This window comes from Raphanus sativus, unplaced genomic scaffold (genome assembly GCF_000801105.2).
Source record: "Raphanus sativus cultivar WK10039 unplaced genomic scaffold, ASM80110v3 Scaffold1014, whole genome shotgun sequence".
NCBI lineage: Eukaryota > Viridiplantae > Streptophyta > Magnoliopsida > Brassicales > Brassicaceae > Raphanus > Raphanus sativus.
Window position 1 is genome coordinate 1 of NW_026616328.1, and position 24786 is coordinate 24786.

The 24786-nt window shown below is 37.3% G+C and overlaps 5 protein-coding genes and 1 long non-coding RNA gene across 10 annotated transcripts; 3 read left to right on the top strand and 3 right to left on the bottom strand.

Annotated features, from left to right (window-relative positions):
• Window positions 1-3416: 3416 nt before the first annotated feature.
• LOC130503558 (PHD finger protein ALFIN-LIKE 7-like) lies at window positions 3417-3848 on the bottom strand. The gene is made up of 2 exons (XM_056998178.1): window positions 3712-3848; window positions 3417-3643 (listed from the first exon to the last, which is right to left on the bottom strand). The coding sequence occupies exons 1-2, from the start codon at window positions 3809-3811 to the stop codon at window positions 3417-3419; spliced, it is 327 nt and encodes a 108-aa protein (XP_056854158.1). The 5' UTR covers window positions 3812-3848.
• Window positions 3849-5876: 2028 nt separating this feature from the next.
• Window positions 5877-6703, top strand: LOC130503562 (uncharacterized). Its single transcript, XR_008940870.1, has 3 exons — window positions 5877-6007; window positions 6273-6336; window positions 6427-6703. It is a non-coding gene; the product is annotated as an uncharacterized LOC130503562 (long non-coding RNA).
• Window positions 6704-7016: 313 nt separating this feature from the next.
• On the top strand, window positions 7017-8959 carry LOC130503563 (protein CHLOROPLAST J-LIKE DOMAIN 1, chloroplastic-like). The gene is made up of 9 exons (XM_056998186.1): window positions 7017-7031; window positions 7108-7247; window positions 7326-7404; window positions 7495-7550; window positions 7648-7705; window positions 7879-8004; window positions 8107-8199; window positions 8287-8358; window positions 8726-8959. Exons 1-9 carry the CDS (start codon window positions 7017-7019, stop codon window positions 8786-8788), a joined length of 702 nt encoding a protein of 233 aa, XP_056854166.1. The 3' UTR covers window positions 8789-8959.
• A 2940-nt stretch (window positions 8960-11899) lies between these two features.
• On the top strand, window positions 11900-14387 carry LOC130503560 (low-specificity L-threonine aldolase 1-like). Of its 2 annotated transcripts, XM_056998183.1 has the most exons (9): window positions 11900-11942; window positions 12446-12898; window positions 12972-13083; window positions 13183-13233; window positions 13340-13544; window positions 13630-13688; window positions 13796-13896; window positions 13998-14064; window positions 14161-14387. In XM_056998183.1, the coding sequence occupies exons 2-9, from the start codon at window positions 12456-12458 to the stop codon at window positions 14197-14199; spliced, it is 1077 nt and encodes a 358-aa protein (XP_056854163.1). In that variant the 5' UTR covers window positions 11900-11942; window positions 12446-12455; the 3' UTR covers window positions 14200-14387. The 2 variants fall into 2 exon arrangements, with proteins under 2 accessions (XP_056854163.1, XP_056854164.1); XM_056998184.1 differs by lacking the exon at window positions 13998-14064.
• Window positions 14388-14537: 150 nt separating this feature from the next.
• LOC130503559 (putative lysine-specific demethylase JMJ16) lies at window positions 14538-20844 on the bottom strand. Of its 4 annotated transcripts, none has more exons than XM_056998182.1 (12): window positions 20695-20844; window positions 19017-19324; window positions 18834-18911; window positions 18672-18749; window positions 18074-18586; window positions 17770-17997; window positions 17414-17575; window positions 16891-17259; window positions 15638-16817; window positions 15438-15541; window positions 15092-15289; window positions 14538-15007 (listed from the first exon to the last, which is right to left on the bottom strand). In XM_056998182.1, the coding sequence occupies exons 2-12, from the start codon at window positions 19314-19316 to the stop codon at window positions 14681-14683; spliced, it is 3537 nt and encodes a 1178-aa protein (XP_056854162.1). In that variant the 5' UTR covers window positions 19317-19324; window positions 20695-20844; the 3' UTR covers window positions 14538-14680. The 4 variants fall into 4 exon arrangements, with proteins under 4 accessions (XP_056854162.1, XP_056854161.1, XP_056854160.1 ...); XM_056998181.1 differs by lacking the exon at window positions 20695-20844 and adding an exon at window positions 19800-19912; XM_056998180.1 differs by lacking the exon at window positions 20695-20844 and adding an exon at window positions 19706-19840.
• Window positions 20845-21155: 311 nt separating this feature from the next.
• On the bottom strand, window positions 21156-24570 carry LOC130503561 (leucine-rich repeat receptor-like protein kinase PXL1). The gene has a single exon (XM_056998185.1). It carries the CDS (start codon window positions 24455-24457, stop codon window positions 21368-21370), a length of 3090 nt encoding a protein of 1029 aa, XP_056854165.1. The 5' UTR covers window positions 24458-24570; the 3' UTR covers window positions 21156-21367.
• Between the last annotated feature and the right edge of the window lie 216 nt (window positions 24571-24786).

Genomic DNA, 24786 nt, shown 5'->3' on the forward strand with positions numbered 1-24786 from the left:
AGTAACACCTATTGTTGTGGTGGATGTTAATCATTTGATATTGGCTCATCAGTGGCGTCATTAGCTCTTGATCCGACCAAAGTTTTCTTCTTTTTCTGCTCCAAGAAAGCAGTTTTCGTTTTTGTACATGGAGTAGTTCTGTTTACTACCTATCCCCATTTGTTGCATTTCCATGAACATGTTATGTCAATGATCATCCTTTTACATAAACACTCCATCACGCCCTGCGTTCCGTGGTTGTGGTGGTGACTCGAGAAGGGGGAGATACTCTAAGCTCTACTCTCCACCAGACCACAATCTGTTGACTCCAAATGCAGTGAAAGGTAGTAGATTCAAGAAGAGTCCTCCCGGAGGAGGAGGAGGGAGCTCGTGGAAGTGTTTGTTACATTAAAATAGGATTTTGTGTTTCTATATTAATATTCATTTAATTTGTTTAACTACAACACTCTATTGAGAGACCTTGACTTTGATATATGGGATGGAATTTAAACTTGGACTCTAGCTGATCTATATTATCTTGCATGTTAGAAACCTCTTATAAGGGTTTATAAGACCTCTTATAAGGGTTTATAAAACCATTTATAAGAACTTATAAATCATTTATAAGATTTTATAAATATATTTAAAAAAGTTTATGAATCTGTATAGAAAGGTTTATAAAAAATTACAAGAGTTTAATATTTTCATAACACAATTTATAAGAGTTAATAAATCTTTTTCAAGAGTTTATAAATCGTTTATAAGAGTTTATAAATCTTTACAAAACTTTAGAAGTAAATATTCATAAAGTACTGGGGCTCCTGATCCTCTTTGTGAGCCAAGCGGGTTACGAGGAACCAGAGGCTTCGAGTTGTATGTGGCTTGTAACCATGAAGGGCCTGAGTGCGCCACATCAGACTGGCTGCGTACATATCTTATAACACTCTCAGAGATTTCCATAGCCAAGAGATTGTACCCTAATGACTTGAATTTGAACTTGAATCGCCAAGACTTCAACAGCTTCCGGTTCCTCTTAGTTCTCAGCCATGTTGAGTTTAAATTCTCAGTATACCTTCCAGAAGAAGTGTTACCAAGCTCGACTTCAGTGTCGATGGAATAACTGACAGTAACACAACCAATCTCAGGAAGGTATACTTATGAAAGCTTATATTCAATTTATAAATCAACTAAAAGAGCCTATAACCATTTAGAAAGCCTTATAAAACAATTTATAATGGTTTGTATAATAACTTATAAGGGTTTATAAGAGTATGTAAATAATTTATAAGGGTTTATAAACATAATTTATAAAGTTTATACACCAATATAAAACAATTTATATGGGTATGTAAAATTATTTGTAAGAGTATATAAACCATTAATAAAGACATATAAAAATGGTTATAAAATCTATAAACCATTTATAAATGTTTATAAGAAAATTATAAAAGTTTATAAATAATTTATAAGGGGTATGGATACTATAAATAAGGGTTTATAAAAAACTTTATGAAAGCTTATATTCAATTGATAAGGGGTATTATAAGAGTTGCATAGGTTTATAAATCAATTAAAAGAGCCTATAACCATTTAGAAAGCCTTATAAAACAATTTAAAATGGTTTGTATAATAATATATAAGGGTTTATAAGATTATGTAAATAATTTATAAGGATTTATAAAAAGAATTTATAAAGTTTATACACCATTATAAAGGATTATAAAGCAATTTATAAAGGTATGTAAAATTTCTGAAGCGGTGGAACCTTACTTCCTCTCTGCATATGCCTTAGAATCTGTCACGTATCATTATTTCTTTATAAAGCCTGCAGCCTGCACGTGTTCTTTATTTTTATGAATTTAATCTTGTGTATCAAAGTGTGGAGCTTATAAATTATTTGTAAGAGTCTCTAATCCATTTATAAATGTTTATAAAACAATTAATAAAGTCTATAAATCATTTATAAGTGTTTATAAAAACGCTATGTAAATTTATAAATTATATATAAGAGGCATGTATACAATTTATAAGGTTTATTGGTTTATGAATCACTTAAATCATTTATAAGAGTCTATAACCCTTTAGAAAGGCTTATTAAACAAGTTATAAGAGTTGTTGACAAAAAAACAAGTTATAAGAGTTAATAAATTTTTCTTTTAGGATTTATAAAGGTATGTAAATAATTTATAAGAGTTTATAAAATATTTATAAAAAATAATTTATAGGAATATGTTCTAAATGTTGTTCAATTCAGTATTGTGTTTGAATTTCTCTCTGCAACATTAATCATACAGTTATTTACTAAAAGTTCAATTTGTTCCAATTTTTTTTACACCTTTATAAAATATAAATCTGGATTTCAAGAAAGTCTCTTAAATCATTTATAAGAGTTTATAATAATTTAAAAATACTTATAAAAACAATTTACAAGAGTTTGTAAAATAATTTATAAGAGTTTGCAAAATAATTTAAATAAGTTTATAAGTAATTTATATAAGATTTTTAAGGGTTTATATAAGGTTTTAATGGGGTTTGAAGAGTTTATATAGGGTTTATAAAAAACATAAAGGTTTCTAAAACCATTTAAATATTTATATAACTATTTATAAAGGTTTATAAAACCATTTATCAAATTTGTAATGATTTATATCATCTTATAAGGGTTTATAAGAGCTTTATATAACTATTTTATAAATCGCTTTATAAAAGTTCATAATTGGTATAACAAATATATCATTTATAAGAGTTTATAAATAATAATTACAAGAGATTTATATGTCTTTATAAAGATACACCAGATGATCAGATCAAACATTTTCATGGCTTTTACTTCTCCACAAAGTTACAAAGCCTCCGCTGCAAACACACAACATAAACTGTTAAAATTAAACAATCTTTGAATCAAGAAGACAAAGAGAAAGCTTCATTTACACACATGAAAAGATGAAACAAGCTCAGACACTTGGAGAATGGATGAAGCATACATCAACTCAACAACGAAATCAATAGCAGGTCAACAAGAATCATGAGCACAAACAGAGTCAACACAAGTGGAAACCTCCAAAGGAAATGGCTTTATCCTCCCAGTGTAGATACAACTCAGGAAATAAACAAAACCTTCATACCCAACTGCTCCATAAGTTTATGCCTGAATATGAATCCTGAGATGAAAAGAATCAGAAGCAAACTTAGATACAAACCACAAAAGCATCACAAAAATCATATGTTTCTCTTTTAAGTAAAAGTTACTTGAAGAGTAAAACTCTTAACATCCTTGAACAAATCACACAACACTGCCCATAAAGCCTCTTTATTTCATGGCTTCGTTAAACCATAACTTCAGATATCAAATTTCAAGTTAATGTGTTGTTCTAATTTCTATCCAAAGACACAAAAAAAACTAAAATGATCTTTTGTATAGTAGTTAAGTTATACCTCTAGTTTTTATCAAAAGAGAAACGTGCACCAATGTAAAAGGCAGCAGAGATGAGCCAAGAGTCAGAGTGAACTGCAATCAGAGAAACCCAGTTTTCCTCTGCCATACCATCCCTTGCGAAGTTGATGCCAAGAGCTGGTTCAGGAAGCTCAGGAGGGACCTCGTCGACAGGGAGATCAACCTCCCATGACCCGTTTGGAAGTCCGTAAAGACGCAAGTTTTCATCGGCTGCACACGTCAAACAGAAACAGAATTAGACTACGGAAAAAAACACAGAGAAACCTGTAGAAACTCACAAACTACTGGAGTACAGAGCACATCCCAAACATCATGGTCATTGGAAAAGCATCCACCTTTTAGCATTATAAACAGAATATCCAAGTCATGGCAATACATCTTTCTGATTGCATCCAAATAAAGAATTCATAAAAAAATGCACGTTGTTTTTAACAGCAACATACATAAGCTTCTAAAGGTCAGGCACAGATTCAACAGATGCTATTTCGCCTAAAAGAGACCTCAATGGATCACATAACAAACTAATGTTCTATCAAAATCAACAAAGCCAATGAATATGTAAATAATCAATAAGGGTTAATAAGAGTTTATAAATCTTTTGTAAAGTTTATAAACAAACAGTTTAAAGTTTATAAATCATTTATAAAGTTTGTAAATCATTTATAAATGTTTATTAATTATTTGTAAGATGGCTTATAAAGAAGTTAATAAAATTTATAAACCCTTTATAAATGTTTATAAAAGAAATCAGTTAGAAGATCTAGTGTGTCTCTATACAAACTCAAAACTCAGTTTCTAAGTACTTTGTAATCATTCACCAATTATATATATAAAAAGAACAAATATTTACCGAAAGTAGACCCTCTGCTGCTCTATCATACGGATGCAAGACCTTTGGAGCATCTCTAAACGATGTCTGCTGCACAGCCTGGTTCTCAAAAAATAAGAAAATCAAATACGAGAAACTACAAGATAACAAACTCATACTATATAATATTACTGAGTATATAGATACCTCAGAGGATTTTCCAATGGAGTACCCATTCGGATAGAGACTCAATACAAAGGAAACTTCATGATCTGCAAATAAAGCACCCAAATTTAAACATAGCTCGAGTGCAGCAAAAAGCATACGACTCTGTCAAGAAGCTTAACCTGGAGACACATGAAACAAAGACGACTCCGAGAACCCAGAAGCAGCATCACCAACAATGGCCTGAAATTAAAAAAAAACACACAATTCCTCAAAAAAAAATCAGATTTTTTTTCTTCACGATGATCTCAACTTCCAAAACCAGAATCAGATTTACATACATTTACCTTTTGATTTAGCTGGCGGAACGATTGATTTCGGATTCAGCTATTCTGGAGAGTCCGGAGAAGAAGCAGATTCAGTCGAAACCTTCGGCCGGAACTTTCTACCAGTCCTCGATATCGTAAACGTCACACCCATCCGTTCGGTTCCCACCAGAGAACCTTGTGAGATAGTGAAACGTTGTGAGCTCCAATTGCGTTGGAATCGGATCGAAAGAGGAGAGGAATCAAGGAGAATCCACGAACTCTGACACGTAGATAAGATTAGGGTTCATAAACATCTATAGGTTTATAGATAATATACAGAGATACATAGATAGAGAAATCCTTTTGCTGCTGACTGGGCAACGATTACCCGTAAAGAGAGTACGCCTACCTGGATAATAGAAAGTGATGGAGTCCGGCGAAGAGAGTGATAACGATCACCATCGATTACCCGGTGACTTCATTAGCGTTTGTCATAGAGATTGTCTTGTTCGTTTAAGTTCGTCATCATCGTCGGATCTCGCCGTAAAACTCACCACGATCTCGCCGGAGAACTCCTCAGCACCGGAGAACTCGTCAAAGAGGAGGAAGAAGATATCTTTAGGTTTAATTAGTTAGGGTTATGATGGTATTTTACCTATTAAAATTTTAATGGTAAAATTGATTAGTGTATATATGAAAAATGGTATCATGAATGTGGTATTTTTGACAATTTCTCATTAATTAGTCATATTATATTTGAAAGATCCTTTATTAGATGATTTTAAAATCTAATGTCATTGGTTCTTGTATGTTATTAATATTTACTAGAATTTTATAAGTGATTTGATTTGAAAGAGTAAAAACGAAATTGAGTCTGAAATTTCAGGTGTAAATTATATCAAACAAAATCTTACCTTTTAACGCCAGATTTTATAACTTTTTACCAGTAGCCAGCCATTATCACGTTAATAAAAAAGCAATCGTCCAATTAAATTATTGATCTCTCTACACGAAACGGACACAAGACACAGTAGTAAGTAAGTAGTAACTATTCTATGGGCCGGGGGATCAGAGAAAATGTAGTTTGGGTATAATAGTATGGGCCGGATAAGGGGTTGAAGATTATAAGGCTTCGCTTTAGGCCCAAATTACGTGCAAATATATATGTAGCCTTGGGGTTCCAACACCATCACAATAATGCGGAGACCAGTTCCCCGTAAGGACAGCGCCGAGGCGGATAGGTTATTTCCGTGGCTGTTACCCAGCAGACGTTTTATATCTACTAGCCTTACGGTTATTTTGCTTTCTTTCTTTCTTTATATATATAGTATTCATTTGTTGAATCGCAATTGATAAATTTGTGAATCGCAATTGATAAATTTATGTCATCTCTTGGCTTTGGTTATTTTGGCTGGCTTTGTTATGATTCTGGTTATTTTGGCTGATTTCTTTCTATATAGTGTTCATTTGGTGAATCGCAATTGATAAATATATGTCATCTCTTGGGCTTTGGTTATTTTTGGCTGATTATGATTCTTCTCATATATTGTTATGACAGAGACGTCCCAATCTTGTGGTGCCCAAGAAGAAAAAAAGAATCTCCAAGCATAAGTCAAGTCAAGGTATATACAATCATGTCACCATCTCTCATATATATATCAAGTAGCTAATCAGATGGTTATGTTTGGATTGTTTTTCTGGGCCTGGCGCAGATCATCTGGAAAACATGTTAATGTTCTGCTCAAGAAGACAAAAGACATCACCCAAATCCCCCACCTAAGTGAGCAAGAAGAAAAAGAAAGTGAGCAAGAAGAAAAAGAAAGTGAGCAAGAAGAAAAAGAAGATGTTGTTTTAACTTAAAAAAAAAACTTGCTTTTGCTATCCTTTATCAGGACTCGAAAACCTTGTTTTTATGTTATATGTGTGGTTTTGAGAAATCTTTGTCATGATGATATGGTAATGTGGTAATAATATAACTACTTTTTTCAACTCAGCTTAGCGTATGCATTACATTACATAATTTATCTAACCTGGTAGTGTTACTACTGGGTCATCTTTTAGATGTGTTGATTTCGAGAAATCTTTGTCATAATAATAATATCCCCGGTGGCTCATGACACTCGCCTCGCCACACTTGTTTTGTGTTGATAACAATTCATGTCCCCCTCAGTTTTTATAAAACCAGCAACTTTGAATTGAAATGGTAAAAACTACTTTAGCTAAGTGGAAGCATTACATTAATTTCGCTATACGTACCGGGTAATAAATGTTAATACTGAACCATCTGTGCATCTCCATGATCATGATATGTGGCTTGGTGGGTCTAGACAAGCATCATATGGGCTCATCTAACTGCCGTGGCGAGAGTATCGACTAGAGCTTTTACAAGATAGAACTGCGCTTCCCAAAGTGTTACCTTCTCTCAGGTTCTAATTGGTGTTAGTCCTGTAGAGGGGTTTGACAAGATCAAGCAATCTTATGGGAGAAAACTTAAAGATGCTCATAGGAGTGGTGATGAAGCCACTGCCCCTCTCTTTCTTTGGAGTCCTCTCTGTGATGCTTTTTCTTTTTTTTTTAACAAGTCTCTGTTTTTTTCTCTCTCTTTTTGATAGCTTGAGAAAGCATATGATAAGCTCATGTATTCCCAGTTAATGAATAGAAAAATGGGTGTTACTTTCGGTTCCTTTAAGGTATGGTTCCTTTCATCCTCCTTCTTGCTATATATGCTATCTTGGACTCTATGGACTCCCTTTCTTAATCCTGAGTTGGATTTAATTCAGGTTTCCAAGGACATTAGATATGCTGACAAGCAGCCCATAGTACCATGGGGTCCTAGGTAAGAGATTCTGTATGAGTCCACTCAAAAATTATATACGTTCATCATCCTTCAAAAGCATGTTTTAATCATGACTTGGTGACCAATCTTGTTACAGGTATTCCAAGTCTTCTAGAAACGATATGTTGATCAACCTAGCAATATCAGCTGTGTTTGTAAGTACTTCACTGTTAGAGAATAATGTTACTCTGTTTTTTTAGAAATGTCGATTTTGTTTGTTTCATGTTGTAAAAAAATGTCTCGTTTCTCACACATAACTATGATAATATGACATCTCAAATATCAGTATCTCACAATCATACATTAATCTCTCTCTGTTTTTTTGCAGAGCGCATGGATTGTCATAAAACGTACTGTTGAATACAAACCGCTGCAGTTCACGTCTTTTGTATTTGTGTACAGAATCTTTGAGAAATTAAAATCCTTTGAAGCACCTTCATCTCCAACATATAACGTGAGTTTTTTTGAAAAAGATTGAAGTGCCTTATGTTTAGTGTCAATGCACCTGCCCCTGGTGGCAGTGTTGACTAGCATTTGATGTTGAAACTGGTTGCAGGAGGAGGGTGAAGAAAATGGACGGGGATTGAGAATGGGAAAGAGGCTTCTTCGGTCTCTTTCATTAGTTTTTGGCTCTATACTTGTGGCATTGGTATGTACTGGTTTTGTCCTGATTGTTAGATTATCTCAGTTCTTTTACTTGATTATTGTCCACCTTTATGAATCATATGCTTTTCAGGCCTATACTGGGATCTTAAATTTCATTGAGTACATGGGCAGCTCCATACCCATTACTCTTTACAATAACCAGGTTAGTGTTCTTGCCTAACCTACATCTCTCTTCACTCAGAACCCTTCCCTTTTGGTTTAGGATCATTAGGTCAAGTGTTGGCATAAGCGTCAGTTAAAAACCACTAGTTTGATTAGGTTGTAGATGATTTTGCCGTAATATAAATGACTTGTCACACCTATAGGTATTACAGAATCTGTGCTTTTACTTAGGCATGAAATGAGAACCACTAAAATGAATTTTGCAATAATCTCTGAACCAACACTTAACATAGAGAAGGGCCTGCTGGTCTTTAAATAGTTCCATCAGTGGGTTACTGTAAACTAGGCTTTTTGATATTGTAACAAGAACTGCATCAACAGCGCTAACGTTGACTACCGGGTTGCAGGAACTTATAGTGACGGCCTCATCAGCTTTGATGCTCTATGTTATGGCGTCGTACTACAGATAATGCGAGAGAAGCCCACAATGAACTTGATCTATCAGAAGTTTTGTAGAAGTTTTTTGCTGTATGTGGCATGTGTCTGTTAGATGTTAACCATTGAGATGTTTTTTTTTCTTAGACGAACCAGCACACTACTTTTGTCCAAAAAAAATAAAGAAATCATATATGTATTCGAGATTGCAATTAATCTTAGTACTCCAATAATTAAGCTTGAAGCTTTGCCCAATTTAGTTTGTCTTTTTGCGTTTGTAGTATATTTTAATTATATTATACTATGTTTAGTATAATTTAAACGTTTCCTAAAAATAAATTATGCAGCATGTTATACATATACTAATTCTTTCAAAATTACAAATCATTTGTTGAGAAAGATGTGATCTATAACCTATTAAACAAAACATTAGCGTGTTAAGCGAACACATGCCGTGTAAGGTATATGATAAATAGCATGTTGGTATTATTTTTTGGAGGGTCAACTGATAAGCATGTTATTGAGTTCACATTTGTATAATGGCATTTTAAAACGGGTTACATAAACGTTCGTGTTTTAAACTACAAACTATTAATTGATGGAGATTAGGATTCATGCCGCTTAGGATCTTTCGTCTTGGTCTTCGCTAATAGCTAGCTTTTACTTTGGTTTTTAGTTTCAAAATTGTCATGTCTTTGGTTCCAGGGATTGAATATCATCCGCTGGCTAAGGACTCCGAGGGTTCGTGTGAACTCGTCGGCTTTGGGTTTGATCTTATGGTTAATCTTGTATTATGTTAAAGTGTTTGTTTCTGTATTCCAATGTATTTGGTTAATATGAATATAATTTTTTAGTGTTAAAAAAAAAGTTCTAAGAAGAAACTTGGTCAACCCTCATCAACCATATTTTAATAATTAAAATTTACCTGGTTGAGTGAGATGTTTTATTGCAAGCTAAACAATTTTAAAAGAAAGTACGTATCGATTTTTTCATGCAACACTTAAAGAACTAGTGTTCAGCAATCCATTCACAATCTCATATCTCATATTCTAAATTTCATTGAACGTTTTCTGCAGCGTCACTACTTCAAAAATGAAATATCAAACTTATTATCGTTACAGATAGCTCATTGCTGTAAAAGTTTAGGTATGAAAGATGTCTTGGTTCGACTAGAAGATGTATCGGGAAACTTAATCTGATCTAAAAACAGTTAAAAAAAAAAAACTTAATCTGATCTCATCCAAGTTCAGTTTACTCTGTGGTATGGGGCCCCACTACAAAAAAACAATTGTATGTACGTTTAGCATATGCATTCACAATTATTGAAGAAAGAAGAAGAATAAGAAGAAAATCCCATATGAAGGAAATAAACATATAAACGAAGTCTCTTGTTTTTTTTTAAAAAAATGTCTCATAATTTGATGTCACGCTTATAACGATTGCATAATTTTAGTTTATTTTAGAGAAGAAAATTGCAAAAATGAAAACTAATAAAATCTGGAAAAATCCGATAGAGACGGAGACGCCATGATCCATGAGAGTAGAAGTGAAACGTGGGAGCTGAGTCATTTTATATCGCAGTCACATTTCTATAAATAGAGAGAGATGGAGAGACATGAAGGTATCTCCACTAATTTAGAGACTTTGAAAAAGTATTGACGACTAGTGGGTGAGACATATCTGAGTTCCATCTTCTCTACTTGTAAGTCTTTCTTACTAACCAAGTGGTGGTATACGTTCCTTTTTCCATCTTTTTTTTTTGATAAAGGGCTCTTTTTTCCATCTTCTTCTTCATTCTAAAAAATGAATAAAACAAATTTTGTGTTTTAGAACTAATGGTAGGAAGACTTGTAGACGATATAACTTACATGGTGCCTCAGTTATAGCATGCTCCTATGTATATTTGATTTCCGTTCCATCATAGACCATTTTTGCTCGTTAAATTCGTAGCATGTATCATATTATGAGTATTTGAGAGTAACAATAAAGGGCACATATTATAGTAAATAGAATAAAATTTGCATGTGTGTATTGTCATTAGAAAATCATGATTTGCCTTTTTCTGCATCATATCTGTCTTCTTTCGTAGATATGTGGTGAGAAATAATTATCCAGCTTATTGTATGAGCAGATCATTGGTATATAATTATTAAAACAGGCTATACTCGTAAATTTGATTTTCTTTTGATATTCTGTATATATGTTTTTTGAGAAGATATTTTCCTTAAGTTTGGAACATTAAGACCCATGCATGGTACCCAATAATCTATCTAGATTAAGATCCTTAAATCATAGCTAGTCATTCGTCCAAAAACAAAAAATAGTTTATAATCCAAACAAAAATTTAGAAAAGACAAGAATAAAGTTACATAGGCCATCACAAAAAGGCATGGGCTTCGATTAGATCAACTGTAAGTGAACACTATATAACTTAGGTTCATCGATACAGCCGAGGATAATAAGAAGACAACAGCTATCTCGTGAATTGCTCTTTGCGTTGAACACGTATGTACGTGTATCTGCCAAACAGTTCCTAATTCCTAAGGCTTTCCTGGCAGCCAAATGGTAACTTTGGCCTAAATATATCTGCCAAGTCCACGTAAATCATCCACGTACGTAGTGCTAGTCTAGCTTAATTTATTAAATAGTTAAAGAAATAATCTATACTGTGGAGACAAAAAGGCTTTGTTTCAGATTATCCTGAAAATAACAAACATCTTTGAATATCTCACACCCACTCGAACTACCTCTTATGATATTAACAGATTATGTGTTTGTATATTTTCTTTCTTCATAACATGCAAACCTTAATCTTTCCTTAGCTTCACGATGTTTTTTCTTAATTTGTTCTTTTTTTTTTTTTGAATTTTTAGTATGTTTTAATTATTGCGATGTGTTATTATGGTGTTAGGCCGCAACAAGCTTATTTAACCAAGCTTAAGAGCAACGTTATCGGGCGGGACCATTTTGAGTCCTTACAACTAAAAAAGCAGAGGAAGCATGACACACAGTAAGGACGACACAGCAAAGACTATTAAGGACGTTCCTTATATAAGGACTTTTTTCCTTGGTCCCCCTCGGTTTTGATGATCAGTGGTCCCTCCCCCCCTTAAGGACGCAGCAAGGACGACGCGATAATGTTGCTCTAAGTTGGAGTCAGAAACAAGAGTAGATTCTTCATTTACACAGGTACTCCTCCTGTTCTCATGTAAAATATTATTCAAATCTCAACCTGCATAATCATCATTCTCATGCTCAACACTCTGATTATTCTGAATACTTTTATTACTAGGACTAGTTTTCTATTTTATAATATTAGTGTTCTGACTATATTTTATTATAGTAAGATCTTCTAAGATTTTTCCTCCTAGTGATGTCAAGGAGGAAGGGGACATTTTAATATTCCTCTATCCTAATTTTCCAATATTTAAAAGCAGTCTGTGAGATTCGTACGGACATTTGCATTTTAATAGGAATTTTATTGTGATGTCCCCAAAGACCAGTTCAAACGTTCAATTATAGGAAAACTAAATGTCAAGGTTCTTTCATCTAATCTGACAGTCAAAACTGTTGAAACTGATTCTTTAAAAAAACCATTAACAATTAAGAAGTCTTTACCTTATTATAACACGTTAGGGCATTTGTTTACCCTTTTTTACGTTTCCTAATCTTTACCTTATATAACACGTTAGGGCTTTTAAGATGGTGGTAAGAAGTGTGGATCTACGATCAGACACCGTGACTAGACCCACTGATGCCATGCGCGAAGCAATGGCTAGTGCAGAGGTGGACGATGACATCCTTGGCTACGACCCAACCGCTCGACATCTTGAAGAGGAGATGGCTAAGATGATGGGCAAAGAGGCAGCTCTGTTCGTGCCATCCGGTACAATGGCGAATCTGATATGCGTTATGGTTCACTGCGAGGTGAGAGGCAGCGAGGTGATTCTTGGAGACAACTCTCACATCCATGTGTACGAGAATGGAGGGATATCAACAATCGGTGGCGTGCATCCCAAGACAATCAAGAATGAAGAAGACGGGACGATGGACTTGGAGGCTATAGAAGCAGCTATTAGAGACCCTAAAGGAAGCACGTTTTATCCATCTACAAGGTTGATTTGCTTGGAGAACACACACGCCAAGTAAGTGTCGGCTAGCGAGTGTGCAAATATGTTTTTTGTTAACTAGTCTCTTATGATGTTTTGGTTGGTGCAGCTCTGGAGGGAGATGTTTGAGTGCTGAATACACAGATAGTGTTGGAGAGATTGCGAAGAGACATGGTCTGAAGCTTCATATTGATGGAGCTCGCCTCTTTAATGCTTCCATTGTAATATCAATCATCTAATAAGTTTGTACTAGGATTGTGACACATAAATAATTATTATAAACCATAGACTAAAATGTTATGAAATATTTTCTTTTGTAGGCACTTGGAGTTCCAGTCAATAGGCTTGTAGAGGCTGCTGACTCTGTTTCGGTACTCTATTCTCTCTTTGTAACCTCTGAAAAAAAAATTTAGTTAAAAGATAACTGAGAGATTCTCACACTCACTCACACACTTGTACATATATACTATGTTTCAGGTGTGTCTCTCTAAAGGTCTTGGAGCTCCGGTAGGAACTGTAATCGTTGGTTCAAGTGGTTTCATAGAAAAGGCGAAAAGGTTGAGGAAAACATTAGGTGGAGGAATGAGGCAAATAGGTGTTCTGTGTGCAGCCGCTTTGGTCGCACTCCAAGAGAATCTCCCAAAGCTACAATTTGACCACAAGAAGGCAAAGTTGTTAGCTGGTAAAGTACACACCATTCATTATAATCTACCTCAACAAGAAAATAAAGAAAAAATAACTCCATTAACGTAAATATAAATTTGCAGAAGGTTTGAATCAAATGAAAGGGATTAGAATAAACGTTGCAGCAGTAGAGACCAACATGGTGCGTAGCCACTCACAAACTCACATGTCTTGTTGTTATCGATCAGTAAGGGATAAATAAAAAACTGCCTATTTGTTTAATTATTGTATGGCCTCAAAAAAATGCAGATATTCATGGATATGGAGGATGGATCAAGACTTACGGCTGAGAAACTGCGCAAGTGTCTAACGGAGTGTGGCATTCTCGTCCTCCCGGGAAACTCACCCCGGTATGTCTCACATCGGCAGATTTTGATTGTTTTTAAACGTTTAACATGCAAATAAATAAGCTTTAGATTATAGTAAATATTTACTTGGAATGTGGTTTCAGGATCAGAATGGTTGTACACCACCAAATAACAACAAGTGACGTACACTACACATTGTCTTGCTTACAAGTAACAATAATATTTTATCCTATCTCTCTGTATTCACAACTTTCTCTAACAGTGACACTGATGATGTTAATATGAATATTGATCTTTTTTTCGCAGCAAGCAGTGCAAATGATTCAGGAACCAAGCCTAAACTAAGCTGGCGAAACCGGAAAAGTGTTTTTCTTTTTTTAAATGTTGTTTGTCTAAGTTTTTTTAAAATAAGGATCGATCTCTCCATGAAATTGTAACTATATCATTTCCTCCAATTTTATTATGAAACACACTCACAGTTGCAAGAAAAATGTTTTTTTTTTAATCTATTATTACTGCTAAAAGATAAATAAGTCGAGAGCAAAAAGTATAAGAACTGAATTTTTTTTATAATCTCTTTCAATTCAATGTACTTTGCACTTTCAAAAGAGAGTCAATACTAGTAAAGTGATGTACTTTGCTCTGTGATGTCAACCACACAGAGCCGTGGGAGTCTAAACTAGTAACCAAAACTAATGGTTTCAAGAACGCATAGTTATATGTTTCTATTCTTCCTCTGTAAAGGGTGACCAAAAAGAATGAGCAATGCAGCCTTTCATCAACTCTGTATGTACACACTAAAAAAACAATCTCCTTCCATATAAAATCAGCGCCGCTTCTGGATCTCTTCCTTCACAAGTTCGGTCACCAAATCTATGTTAGACTCACTTAAAACCTCTTGAAGTGAGCTTAGTTCCTCCATGTTAGCTTTCTTAAGCAGAACTTTGAGAGTGGAGTTTGTTCCAGCAGGTAATAACAGACGACGTCCGGGAGCTTTCTGGAGATTTCTCACATCCGATGATGATTGTATGCTTGTTGTCTTGTTGGCTTCTCTGAGAAGAGGATTTGCAAGGAACTGCACTTGTGGCCGCGAATAAGGCCTGGAGTCCCAATACTCTGTGCAAACTCTATTCACGTCTAACGCTTCAATAGCCTGTTTACAAATTGAAGCTTCATACTTTTCTAGGAATCATAGAAGACGAGAAAATGCCAAAGTTGGTTTTAGTATTTTTTCTACCTGTAGGATTGCAGGTGAAGTATATCCAAACATTTCAAAACCGTCAGGACTCCCAGAGGGCTGCAGAGGAGGAAGATCTAGCTTACCAGCTTTGTGCTGCTTACTTATCTCTTGGTTTACTCTATCTCTTACCATCTCCCAGCATCTTGTAGGCGACAAGTGAGCAAACACCTCACTGGGATTACCCTCCAAGTGAACCTGACAAGAAGATCACACCACACAGTCTGTTGATGAGCAAAGATTTTATCTGATTTGCACGATGACCAATATAATCCAAGGCAACGCAACCTTTTTTAGACCAATAGATCAACCGACTACGTAGGAGAAAGAAAGGTATCAAATTTACCATGAACAACGGACTATTGCGTCCAGCATCAAGAATTTCTGAAATGTAGAAGCTCATCCTTGTTGGATCCAAAATATTTATGTACCTGACCCGACTACGGTATCCTGCACCAAAAGAATAATAGACATTAAACACTTGCAAACATATCTATGTTTCTTTTATGTTCTCAAGTTGCAAAAAATACATGACAGCAGGGTCACCTTTAGGAAAAATCGCTTGGCGGTTGCACCATGATTTTCCAGAAAGCACACATCCATAGTTTAAAGGCTCTACATTGCAATTGATTCTCCTCACAACTTTTGCTATACGTGGACCCTTTTGGCGGATGATCCTATCCGGACTATTATTCTGTGAACAAGACGGTGTACCTGAGTTACTTCTTATCCCATCAACCACATCCACTATACCCAAACCTCCTGAGGTTTTGGATTTGCAGCTAGTAGGTTTTACGCCATCTATGTTGCTAGTAACAAGTGCAAGTCCATCAGCTACGGTATTAACTTCCGCGGGAGATACAGAAGTTGGTACATCCCCTTGCACTGCTCTTTGGTCACTAGTAGTAGGCAATGATATTGTGTTTCTTCTATCAGGCACAGAATTTGGTTGCTTTTCTAAAACTGGAACAGGGGTTTTACTAGTCGCTTCTAACGCTAAAACGTGGGTTGGTGGTCTCTCCCGTATTTTTAAATGCTTGCCTGGCGAAACTCGTTTCCTAGGTATCTCGTGCTCATCATCACTGAGGAGTATCACATTATCAGGTACACTCTGTGGATTCTTTTTTCCAGCAGCTGACACAGAGATGCCTCCTTCAGATGGTTGGCAAACTGGAACAGAAGAATCATAAACAGTTTCTTCTTTGACTGGCTTCATACAATGGTTTGGTGTTGTTAACTGCTCCTCCTTGACTTCTAATAATTTACTCGTCTTTTCTAACCGTCTGCTTAGATCTTCTCTCGATGTTGCTTTCATCTGTAAATCTTTCCCTAAAAGTGCAGCTGCTTGTTGTGGTTCTTCCTCATCTATCTCCATCTTGCTTCCTGAGAGGTTTTCACTTAAAGCCAATCCTAAATCTTGACGCGCCCATCTATACACAGAACTAAGCTTTCCTTCCACAGCCTCGAGAAGAACATTCAGTTCATCCATATCATAGCGAAATAGATAATATTTAGTAACCCAAGGACACGAACACAACTGCTTCACGTGTGTCAAGCATGAGTACTTCTCTGGGGAACACCGGCAACCAGCTGCGGAGAGGTGCAAATCAAAGAAGCATATACAACACTCTCTCTCGTTGGTAGCATCGAAATTACTATGCATCTTCAATGCAAGTGAGGAGCTGCTCAGAAAATCTCTTCTTGTACGTTCCATGTCAATGCGTGCCTATACAAAACCATCACAAAGTCAATTAATCACCATGTTGATAATAAAGAACGATCCTCAAAGACAACTGTACCTTGAGTGTTTTGGCCAAGATCCCATCCTTTCCACTAAACTCTTTCCACCTCAAGTTATCTGTTGTATTCTTCTTTAGCAAGTTTAGCTCCCAGTCGGCTTTCACTACTTCTCTTGCTGCCCCAAGCAACAGTTTATCATGCGAGATGGACGTTTTTCTACCCTGCTGACTGTATAATTCTATAGCAATCTGCCCATGAGGCAGCCAGTCAACTGGCGCTACATTCACAGCTTCAGCACAGTTGAAACCACAATTAAATCCAGCATGATATGCCCGAGGAAAAGTCAAGACAAACTCTCCGGCATGCTGGACGCAACGGTGCACAGGTACTCCTGCGGTTTTCAGTTTTGACGGGGAGAGTTGTGTAACCTACAGGACAGAGCATCAAAGGATTAACTTTATGCAATCACACCCAAACAATGATGAAAAATTAATTTAAGTCAGGTGCAAGTCAGTGGAGGACAAAAAATGGATCCATTAGAACACAAAGTTTGATTCAGTTCATAAAATATCTAACGCTTACTAGCTTATGAAGCAAATCAGGCTGTTCTTCGAAAAGGTCAGGCAAATGCTTTCTCATCGCCTCCTCTAGTTTAACAGCATCCTTCCCCGCAACACCATACCACAGTTTTGGAGCACCCCAGTGCATGTAATTCATCGAATACAAGTGGTGATCTTCCACATGCTATTTAGGGGGAACAATAACAAAAAGAATGTCAGTAGTGGAAAATAATAAAACGAGATGAGGTGTAACGTGATGAAATATACATCCACTGGTGTAATATGATGACACTAAAGCATTTTGCAGAGAATTCCATAGACAGAATGTATAAACATGAAGATACATTCATTTATGCAACTCGAAGGGATCAATCTTACCCAGCAGAAAGAAGAAAAACACATCCCAATATACAACCACGGCACAAGGACACCAGAGATATCACTGGCCTCATGCTTAAGAAGGGATCCTGGAAGCCTTGAGAAATTATTTAAGTTCCAGCCGGATTTTGCATATTTTTCGTCTGAAGAAGAAGCCTCGTGACTTGATGATATCTTGGGGAATCCGCTACCAAACACCCCAGTTTCAAGGTCAGCACCATATAGCACCTATATTAAAGAATCAACGAGGTAGTCAGGACACTACAGAGGCCACAATAGACAATAAAAAGGAATAAAGCTTCACCTCTATCTCTTCGGTTGCTTTATCTACTATCCGCCAATATTCACCTTCAACATCCTCAACTGCTGGCTCCCAGGAGTCCATGGAGTCACCAGCTTTACATTCACTGTCTGTAGAAGTCTCACTCTTTTTAAAGTACTGAGCCTTGAACTCATCAGCATACTTTTTGAAGTCTTTTAGAGTGAACGCTGGACCAGGTTCAAACCCAAACGTCTCAAGTTCACTCATTCCGGGACTTGCAGAGCCAGGATCGCCAGAATCCATTCCCATTTTCATGCACTTTCTCTTCTTCCTTCTCATTTGATTAGAAAGCTTTGAAGTCTTCTTCATCGAACTCCGGTTCTGAAGTTTATCCACTCTTTGGACACGTGTGTTGAATTTAGAACCTTCCCACACTTGCTTTTCTTTCAGAGGGCACGGTGGTTTCCAGGAAGAAGGAGGAACAATGCGGCAGATTCCATACTTCTCAGCCTTGGGTCTTATTTTAGCTATGTAGCTCAAAGTGTCTTCAAACTCCTAGAAACATGTTTCCACTTCAATGTCAGAAAATATGAATATGCAGTTGAAAAGTAGTAAGTAATATGTAATGTGGAAACAAGACCTCCTCGCTCGGGTAGAATATAGGGGCATCTTCAAGGTCAGGCCTACGAGCTTCATCTGGATGCCATCTCGCAGTTACCTGTGAACATTGACGCTAATAGTGTTATGAAACAAGAAAAGGTAATAAGACACTTAATGCTCAATCAAAGGTGAGATTATTAACCTTTTGGCAGTCATTACATTCTGCACATCCTCTAGTCACACCCTTTGGTAGAGAAGGAGGAGACTTCACTCCACAATTCTGCAACCACATGATGATGCATTAGAACAAGGCAAAGAAAGAACAAAAAAAAAACAAGTTGCTGCTGATAAGCCATAAGCAAATTAAAAAAAAAAAGGAACTAACTTGATCAAGATTTTGAGGCGAGGCCTTCTTCTCATTGTTTGGATCAGCAGCAGCATCATCATCATAGTTAATCCAAGGTCTACGCCGTAGAGACCGAGCAGCTTTGGCTTCATCGGATTCAGTCTCCAACTCAGCTTGATTTGATACAGAAGCAAACCTCTCCATTGCAGGAGCAGCAACATCAGGAGGGACAAGTCTTTTTTTTAAAGTGAAAGTAGCATATGATTCAAACCCAGGAGGAACAGATGGCAACTCATCACTTTCTTCTTTCACACAGATTCTCATCAGCTCTGTCCCCATTATTAACACTGTTCCAACAAACAAATACAATTTGCAAAAGTCTCATCATTTCTCAAGAATATCACAAAACCCAATATTAGAAACTAAAAATGAAAAAATACTAATAATACATGACACTAAATATCTAAATCAAATCAAAATCTAAGAAGACCCATTACAAAATAGTATCTGACTTGAAACTAGGGTTTCTTAAATTAGAGGTCAAAACAGCTGGAGAACTGCAGCCAGATTCAGGTCATCGTAACTCAGAATCGGTATAAAAAAAAATCAACAAGAGATTTGAAAGATCTGAGGAAATCCTAATCAATTTGCAATTTTAGTAATTTATTTTTTTACAAAAAGAATATCAGATCTGGCCCCTAAATTCGAACACAGATCCAGATTATTACGAAACTGATGAAGAAACATCGCATGTCCTTTTCCATATTTGCATTAAAAAAAATACAAATCATTCACCACAGAAGTCCAAATATGAAACCAAACCTTTTTTCTATATTCCCAGAGGAAAAAAGCCACAAAATCAAAAGGATGAAGGAAGAAGAAAAGGGCAAATTGGGAATTAGATCTACAGGTCCATGTTGGTTGGTATTTGTGATTAGGGGTGGGCACTTTATCCGATATCCGAAGTGGCACCCGAACCCGATCCGAAAAACCCGAACCGAAATCCGAACCGAAATAGTAAAATACCCGAACGGGTATTAAGTTAGGAGAGATTGGATATCCGAACCCGAACGGGTAATACCCGAACCCGAATGGATATCCGAAAATAACCGAACATGTGTATACTTACCCTTATATTTCTAGTTTACATCTCTCATTTTATTTTAAATATTTATATTGATGTTAGACATACTTTAAAATCATATAGTATATATATATAACTATAGAAAAAATAATTTGATATTCATTTAAAATGCATGTTAAACTTTTTATTTCATGTATTAACCAAAGTTACATCCAAAGTTTAAAAACAATAACCAAATTAATATTTTTATTTTGAAAATGTTATCTCCAGATCTATTAATCATTCAATCTATAAAAAGAAAAAAAGAATCAGTTAAGTAAAATCTATATTTTTAAATATAAAAAACTTTAAAAAAGAAAATTTTATTTTTATTTCTTTTAAAATCTAAATATCCGAACCCGATCCGAAATAACCGAACCTGAACTAAAAATACCCGAACCCGATCCGAAGTTCAGAAATACCCGAACGGATATTATACTCCTATACCGAAATACCCGAAAATCCGAAATACCCGATCCAAACCCGAACGGATACCCGAACGCCCACCCCTATTTGTGATGATCTATTTTAAATCCTCAAGCAACAATATCAACAAAGCAAAGAGATATTTTCTTTTTTACTAATATTAATCACCTTTTTTCAATTTAAGATCATATCAGAGAGGAAACAAAGAGTCAGGTGTTGGCTTGCTTGCTGCTGGGCTTTTGATATAAAACAACTTTCCCTAAGTTTTGCTGTGTGATGTTGTGATGATGTCTTCTTATAAGTTAAAAGAGTAACGCTTCAAAACCAAGCAGATGCAATTTTCCTATGCATTTTGTTTATAACCTATGGTCTATAACCATCAAAAGGGGTAACGAAATAAATATTAAAAAAAAGCATTAAAGCCAAGTCTACTAATACAAATTGGTTTTGTTTATTACGGGTGGTGGACATTACCGGATATCCGCACACTGTTTTAGTCGATTTTTCTAGAAATATTAGTGCATTCTTTTGATATATAACTTTTTAAAAAAATGAAGGTAAACAAAATTAACTTTTTGAAAATTTTGAGAGTTTGTTTATTTTGTCAATTTTTTCCTCAATTTTAAAATGTTTGTTCGTATTATTTACAACTTTTAGTTTATTAATCTGATTTTCCTCAGTAAATACAATTTCGAATGATGATGACACATTGGGTTCAACGAGCCCATCAGTTTTCGAAAACATGTGGCCTTAGGTCCATTAAACAAAAGATACCAATCAAAATGCAATGGACTCCACGTCATCAAAATTTACAAAAACACCCTTCCCGCCTCCGTCTTCCCTAAATCAACCCAACCACCGGCGAGTTTCTAAAAACCGGCAGATCTCCACCGTGACTCACACTCTTCCGCCTTGGTCTCGCCTCCGCGAGCATCGTCATCACGTCCCTAATCGACGGCCTATCCTTCGGGAGCTTCGCAGTACACAGAAGCGCGATCCTCAGCGCCAGAAGCATCTCCTCGATCACATGCCCACACTCACCCGCCACGCTCGGATCCAGCACTCCCTCCAAACTCTCGCTCCTCTTCACCTTCCTCCTTATCCACTCCACAACATCGATCGACTCCTCCTCCTCCGCGAACGAAGGATCGCCAACCGGCATCTTCCCCGTCACCAGCTCGAGCATCACCACGCCGAGGCTGTACACATCGCTCCTCTCGTCGATCGTGAGCGCGTAACCGTACTCCGGAGCTATGTACCCGTACGATCCCGCCACCATGGATACCGTCTCGTTCTTGCGGAGCATCGTCTTCGCCAATCCGAAATCGGCGATCCTCGCCTCGAGGTTCGAGTCTAACAATATGTTGTTCGATTTAATGTCTCTGTGGATGATCGGTGGATAACAGTCGTTGTGTAGGTAGTTGAGTCCCTGAACGACTCCAACCGCCACGTTGTAACGCGATAACCAATCTCTCAACAAGAATTTATTATCTTTCGAATGTAACGCCGTGCCTAAGTTGCCGTTAGGCATGTACTCGTACACCATCATCACTTCTCTCTCGTTGTGTATGTAGCCGAGGATTTTAACAATGTTTCGGTGTCTGAGATTACCTAGGAGGTTTACTTCTTTTAGTATGTCGTCCTCTTGTTCTTCGTCTTGACTGTGATGATGATGGTGATGGTGGTCTTCGATGTCGGTTTGTGGTGACGGTGACTTCCAGAGTTTTTTAACGGCTACCGTTAGTAACGGCCGTCTCATGACTTCTGCTTTGTAGACTATCCCCATGGCTCCCATTCCGATGATGTTTGATTCTTTGATGTGTGTTAAGACGTCTCCTGCTGTGAAGCAGAGTCTCTGGAAAGCCACTAGTCTCCACGGCCACTCCTCTCGAGGCTGTTTGCAGAAGAGGTACTCTCTGGCGAAGTTGCTGTAGAGATCCCATCTTCTGTACACCCATCTCCCCGCCAAGAATATCATTCCGAGAGAGACGATGACTGCTGTTCCGACGATGAACCCGAAGACTGCGTGATGCATGTGGATTCTAGGGGTTCTCTCTCTTGCTGACAAAGCTAGGCTCTTTGAGCAAGGGGGTAGAACTCCGCCGCACAAGCCTTGGTTTCCGACGAGGTCGTTTTGGTTTATGGCTGCAAACAGATTGTTTGAGGGGACAGGTCCTGTGAGTTTGTTGAATGACACGTTCAGCATCTCGAGCGTTGGGGAGGCTCCCAAGTTCTGCGGTATGTTCCCGGTTAGAGAGTTGTTTGAGAGGTCGAGGATAGCTAACATGTGCATCCCGGCTAGTGCCTGAGGGATCTCTCCGACCAATTGGTTGCTCTTGAGATTTAGGCTCACGAGTTTCTCTAAGGAAGCGATTCTCTCTGGGATTTGGCCTGAAAAACGGTTGAAGGAGAGGTCGAGGACGGACAGAGACGGACGATCCTGAATCTGGTTGGGTATGTTTCCGGCGAAGCTGTTATGCGAGGCGATGAAAGTCTGGAGATTGGGACTTGAGAAAATTGAATAAGGTAGGGATGAGAGATGGTTAAAGGATATGTCTATGAAGGAGAGTGATTTGGAGGATGTTATGTCGTCTGGAACTTGACCGGTGAGGTTGTTTTTGGCTAGCTCTAGATGTTGAAGCATTGGCAAGTCACCTGAGCCGGCTGGTATTGGTCCTGAAATGAGATTCTTCTGGATTCGGACACGAACCAAAGTCGGACACGAGAAGATGTCCTCTGGAATCTGACCTGAGAACGAGTTGTTGAAGAGAATGAGCTTTGTGAGGTTTCTGTGATAGCACAGTCCGGATGGGATATCCCCTGTTAGCTTGTTTGATGAGACATCTAGCCATTTCAACGGCGAACTCTTGCCGAGATCCACCGGTAAGGAACCCGTCAGAGAGTTTTGCCACAGCTCGAGAACCTCGAGGTTCGGTAACTCAGCGATCTTTGAGGGAATGGTTCCCGTGAGTTGATTCCTCATCAGATTCAGAAGCTGCAGATTCTTCAACTCGGCTACTTCTGTTGGTATCTCTCCTGTGATCTGGTTATCAGACAGATCAAGGAACACAAGAGAAGTGATGTTACCGACTTCCCGAGGAATCTTCCCTGTGAGACAGTTCTGGTAGAGATAAACCGTTGTAAGCTGTTTCAGCTGTCCCAAAGAAGATGGAATCGAGCCCGTGAGGTTCCCAACAGCCAAATCGAGGTATTGGAGTTGCGTCAGCTTCCCAAACTCTTCTGGAATCTGACCTGTGAAGCCATTGTAACCGAGAATGATGGTCTCTAAGGAAGAGAGCTCGCCGATAACCTTCGGTAGCTTTCCGCTTAAGTTATTACCAGAAAGACCTAGAAACGTCAGCTTCTTGAGATTCGTGAACGAAGAAGGTACGGAGCCTTCGAAGTAACCTCCACGAAAGTCCAAAACCTCAAGTGTAGTCGCGTTGCCGAGATCTTCAGGGAGAAACCCAGAGAAATTGTTGCTGGAGGCGTTGACGTGTGTAAGACCAGTGGCCATTCCTAGACCGTAAGGGAAGGTTCCAAAGAAGCTGTTCACACTCACGTCGATGACTTTCAAGGAAGTGAGGTTAGAGAGAGATTTAGGAAGAGAGCACTCGAACGCATTGTTGCTGAGATCAAGAACTTGCAGAGAAGGGAAGCTCTGAATCTGATCTGAGATGTTTCCACTGAGATTCATGTTGGGGAGTAGAAGCTTAGCCACGGAACCAATTTGATCGCAGTGAACTCCGGTCCAGTGACAATGAACGGACCCGGTAGCGTTCTCGGGTCTCTTCCAGTCTTGGAGATTGTTAGAAGGATCAAACAGGTCTGACTTGATAGCCAACAAGATCTCTTGTTCTTGAAATGTTTCAGACGAAACAAGAGAGAAAGCAATGTAACAGAAGAGAAAGAAAAGTTGAGGTGTCGTCATTGTTTTCTCTTCTTCACTTTTTGGCTAAGCTTGTGGCATTTGGAAACCAAATGGTGCAACTGAGATTGAAAGGTCCACAAGCTAAGAGTTTGATAACAGAGGAGAGTGGAAACGAAAAGCTGGAAAACAATGATTAGTCAGAATCTTATTTTATTTTAATCCCCTCTCAATTATTTTATCATGATTGTGTTTCTTTTTCTATCGGTGGAATTAATATACCAATTCCTTTGGCAAAAATAAATATAAATTGTTAGGTTTTGTATATTTAACATATAAGAAAATAGATGATATGATTTCTTTCATATGTGTTGCTGATCTGTATAGACATC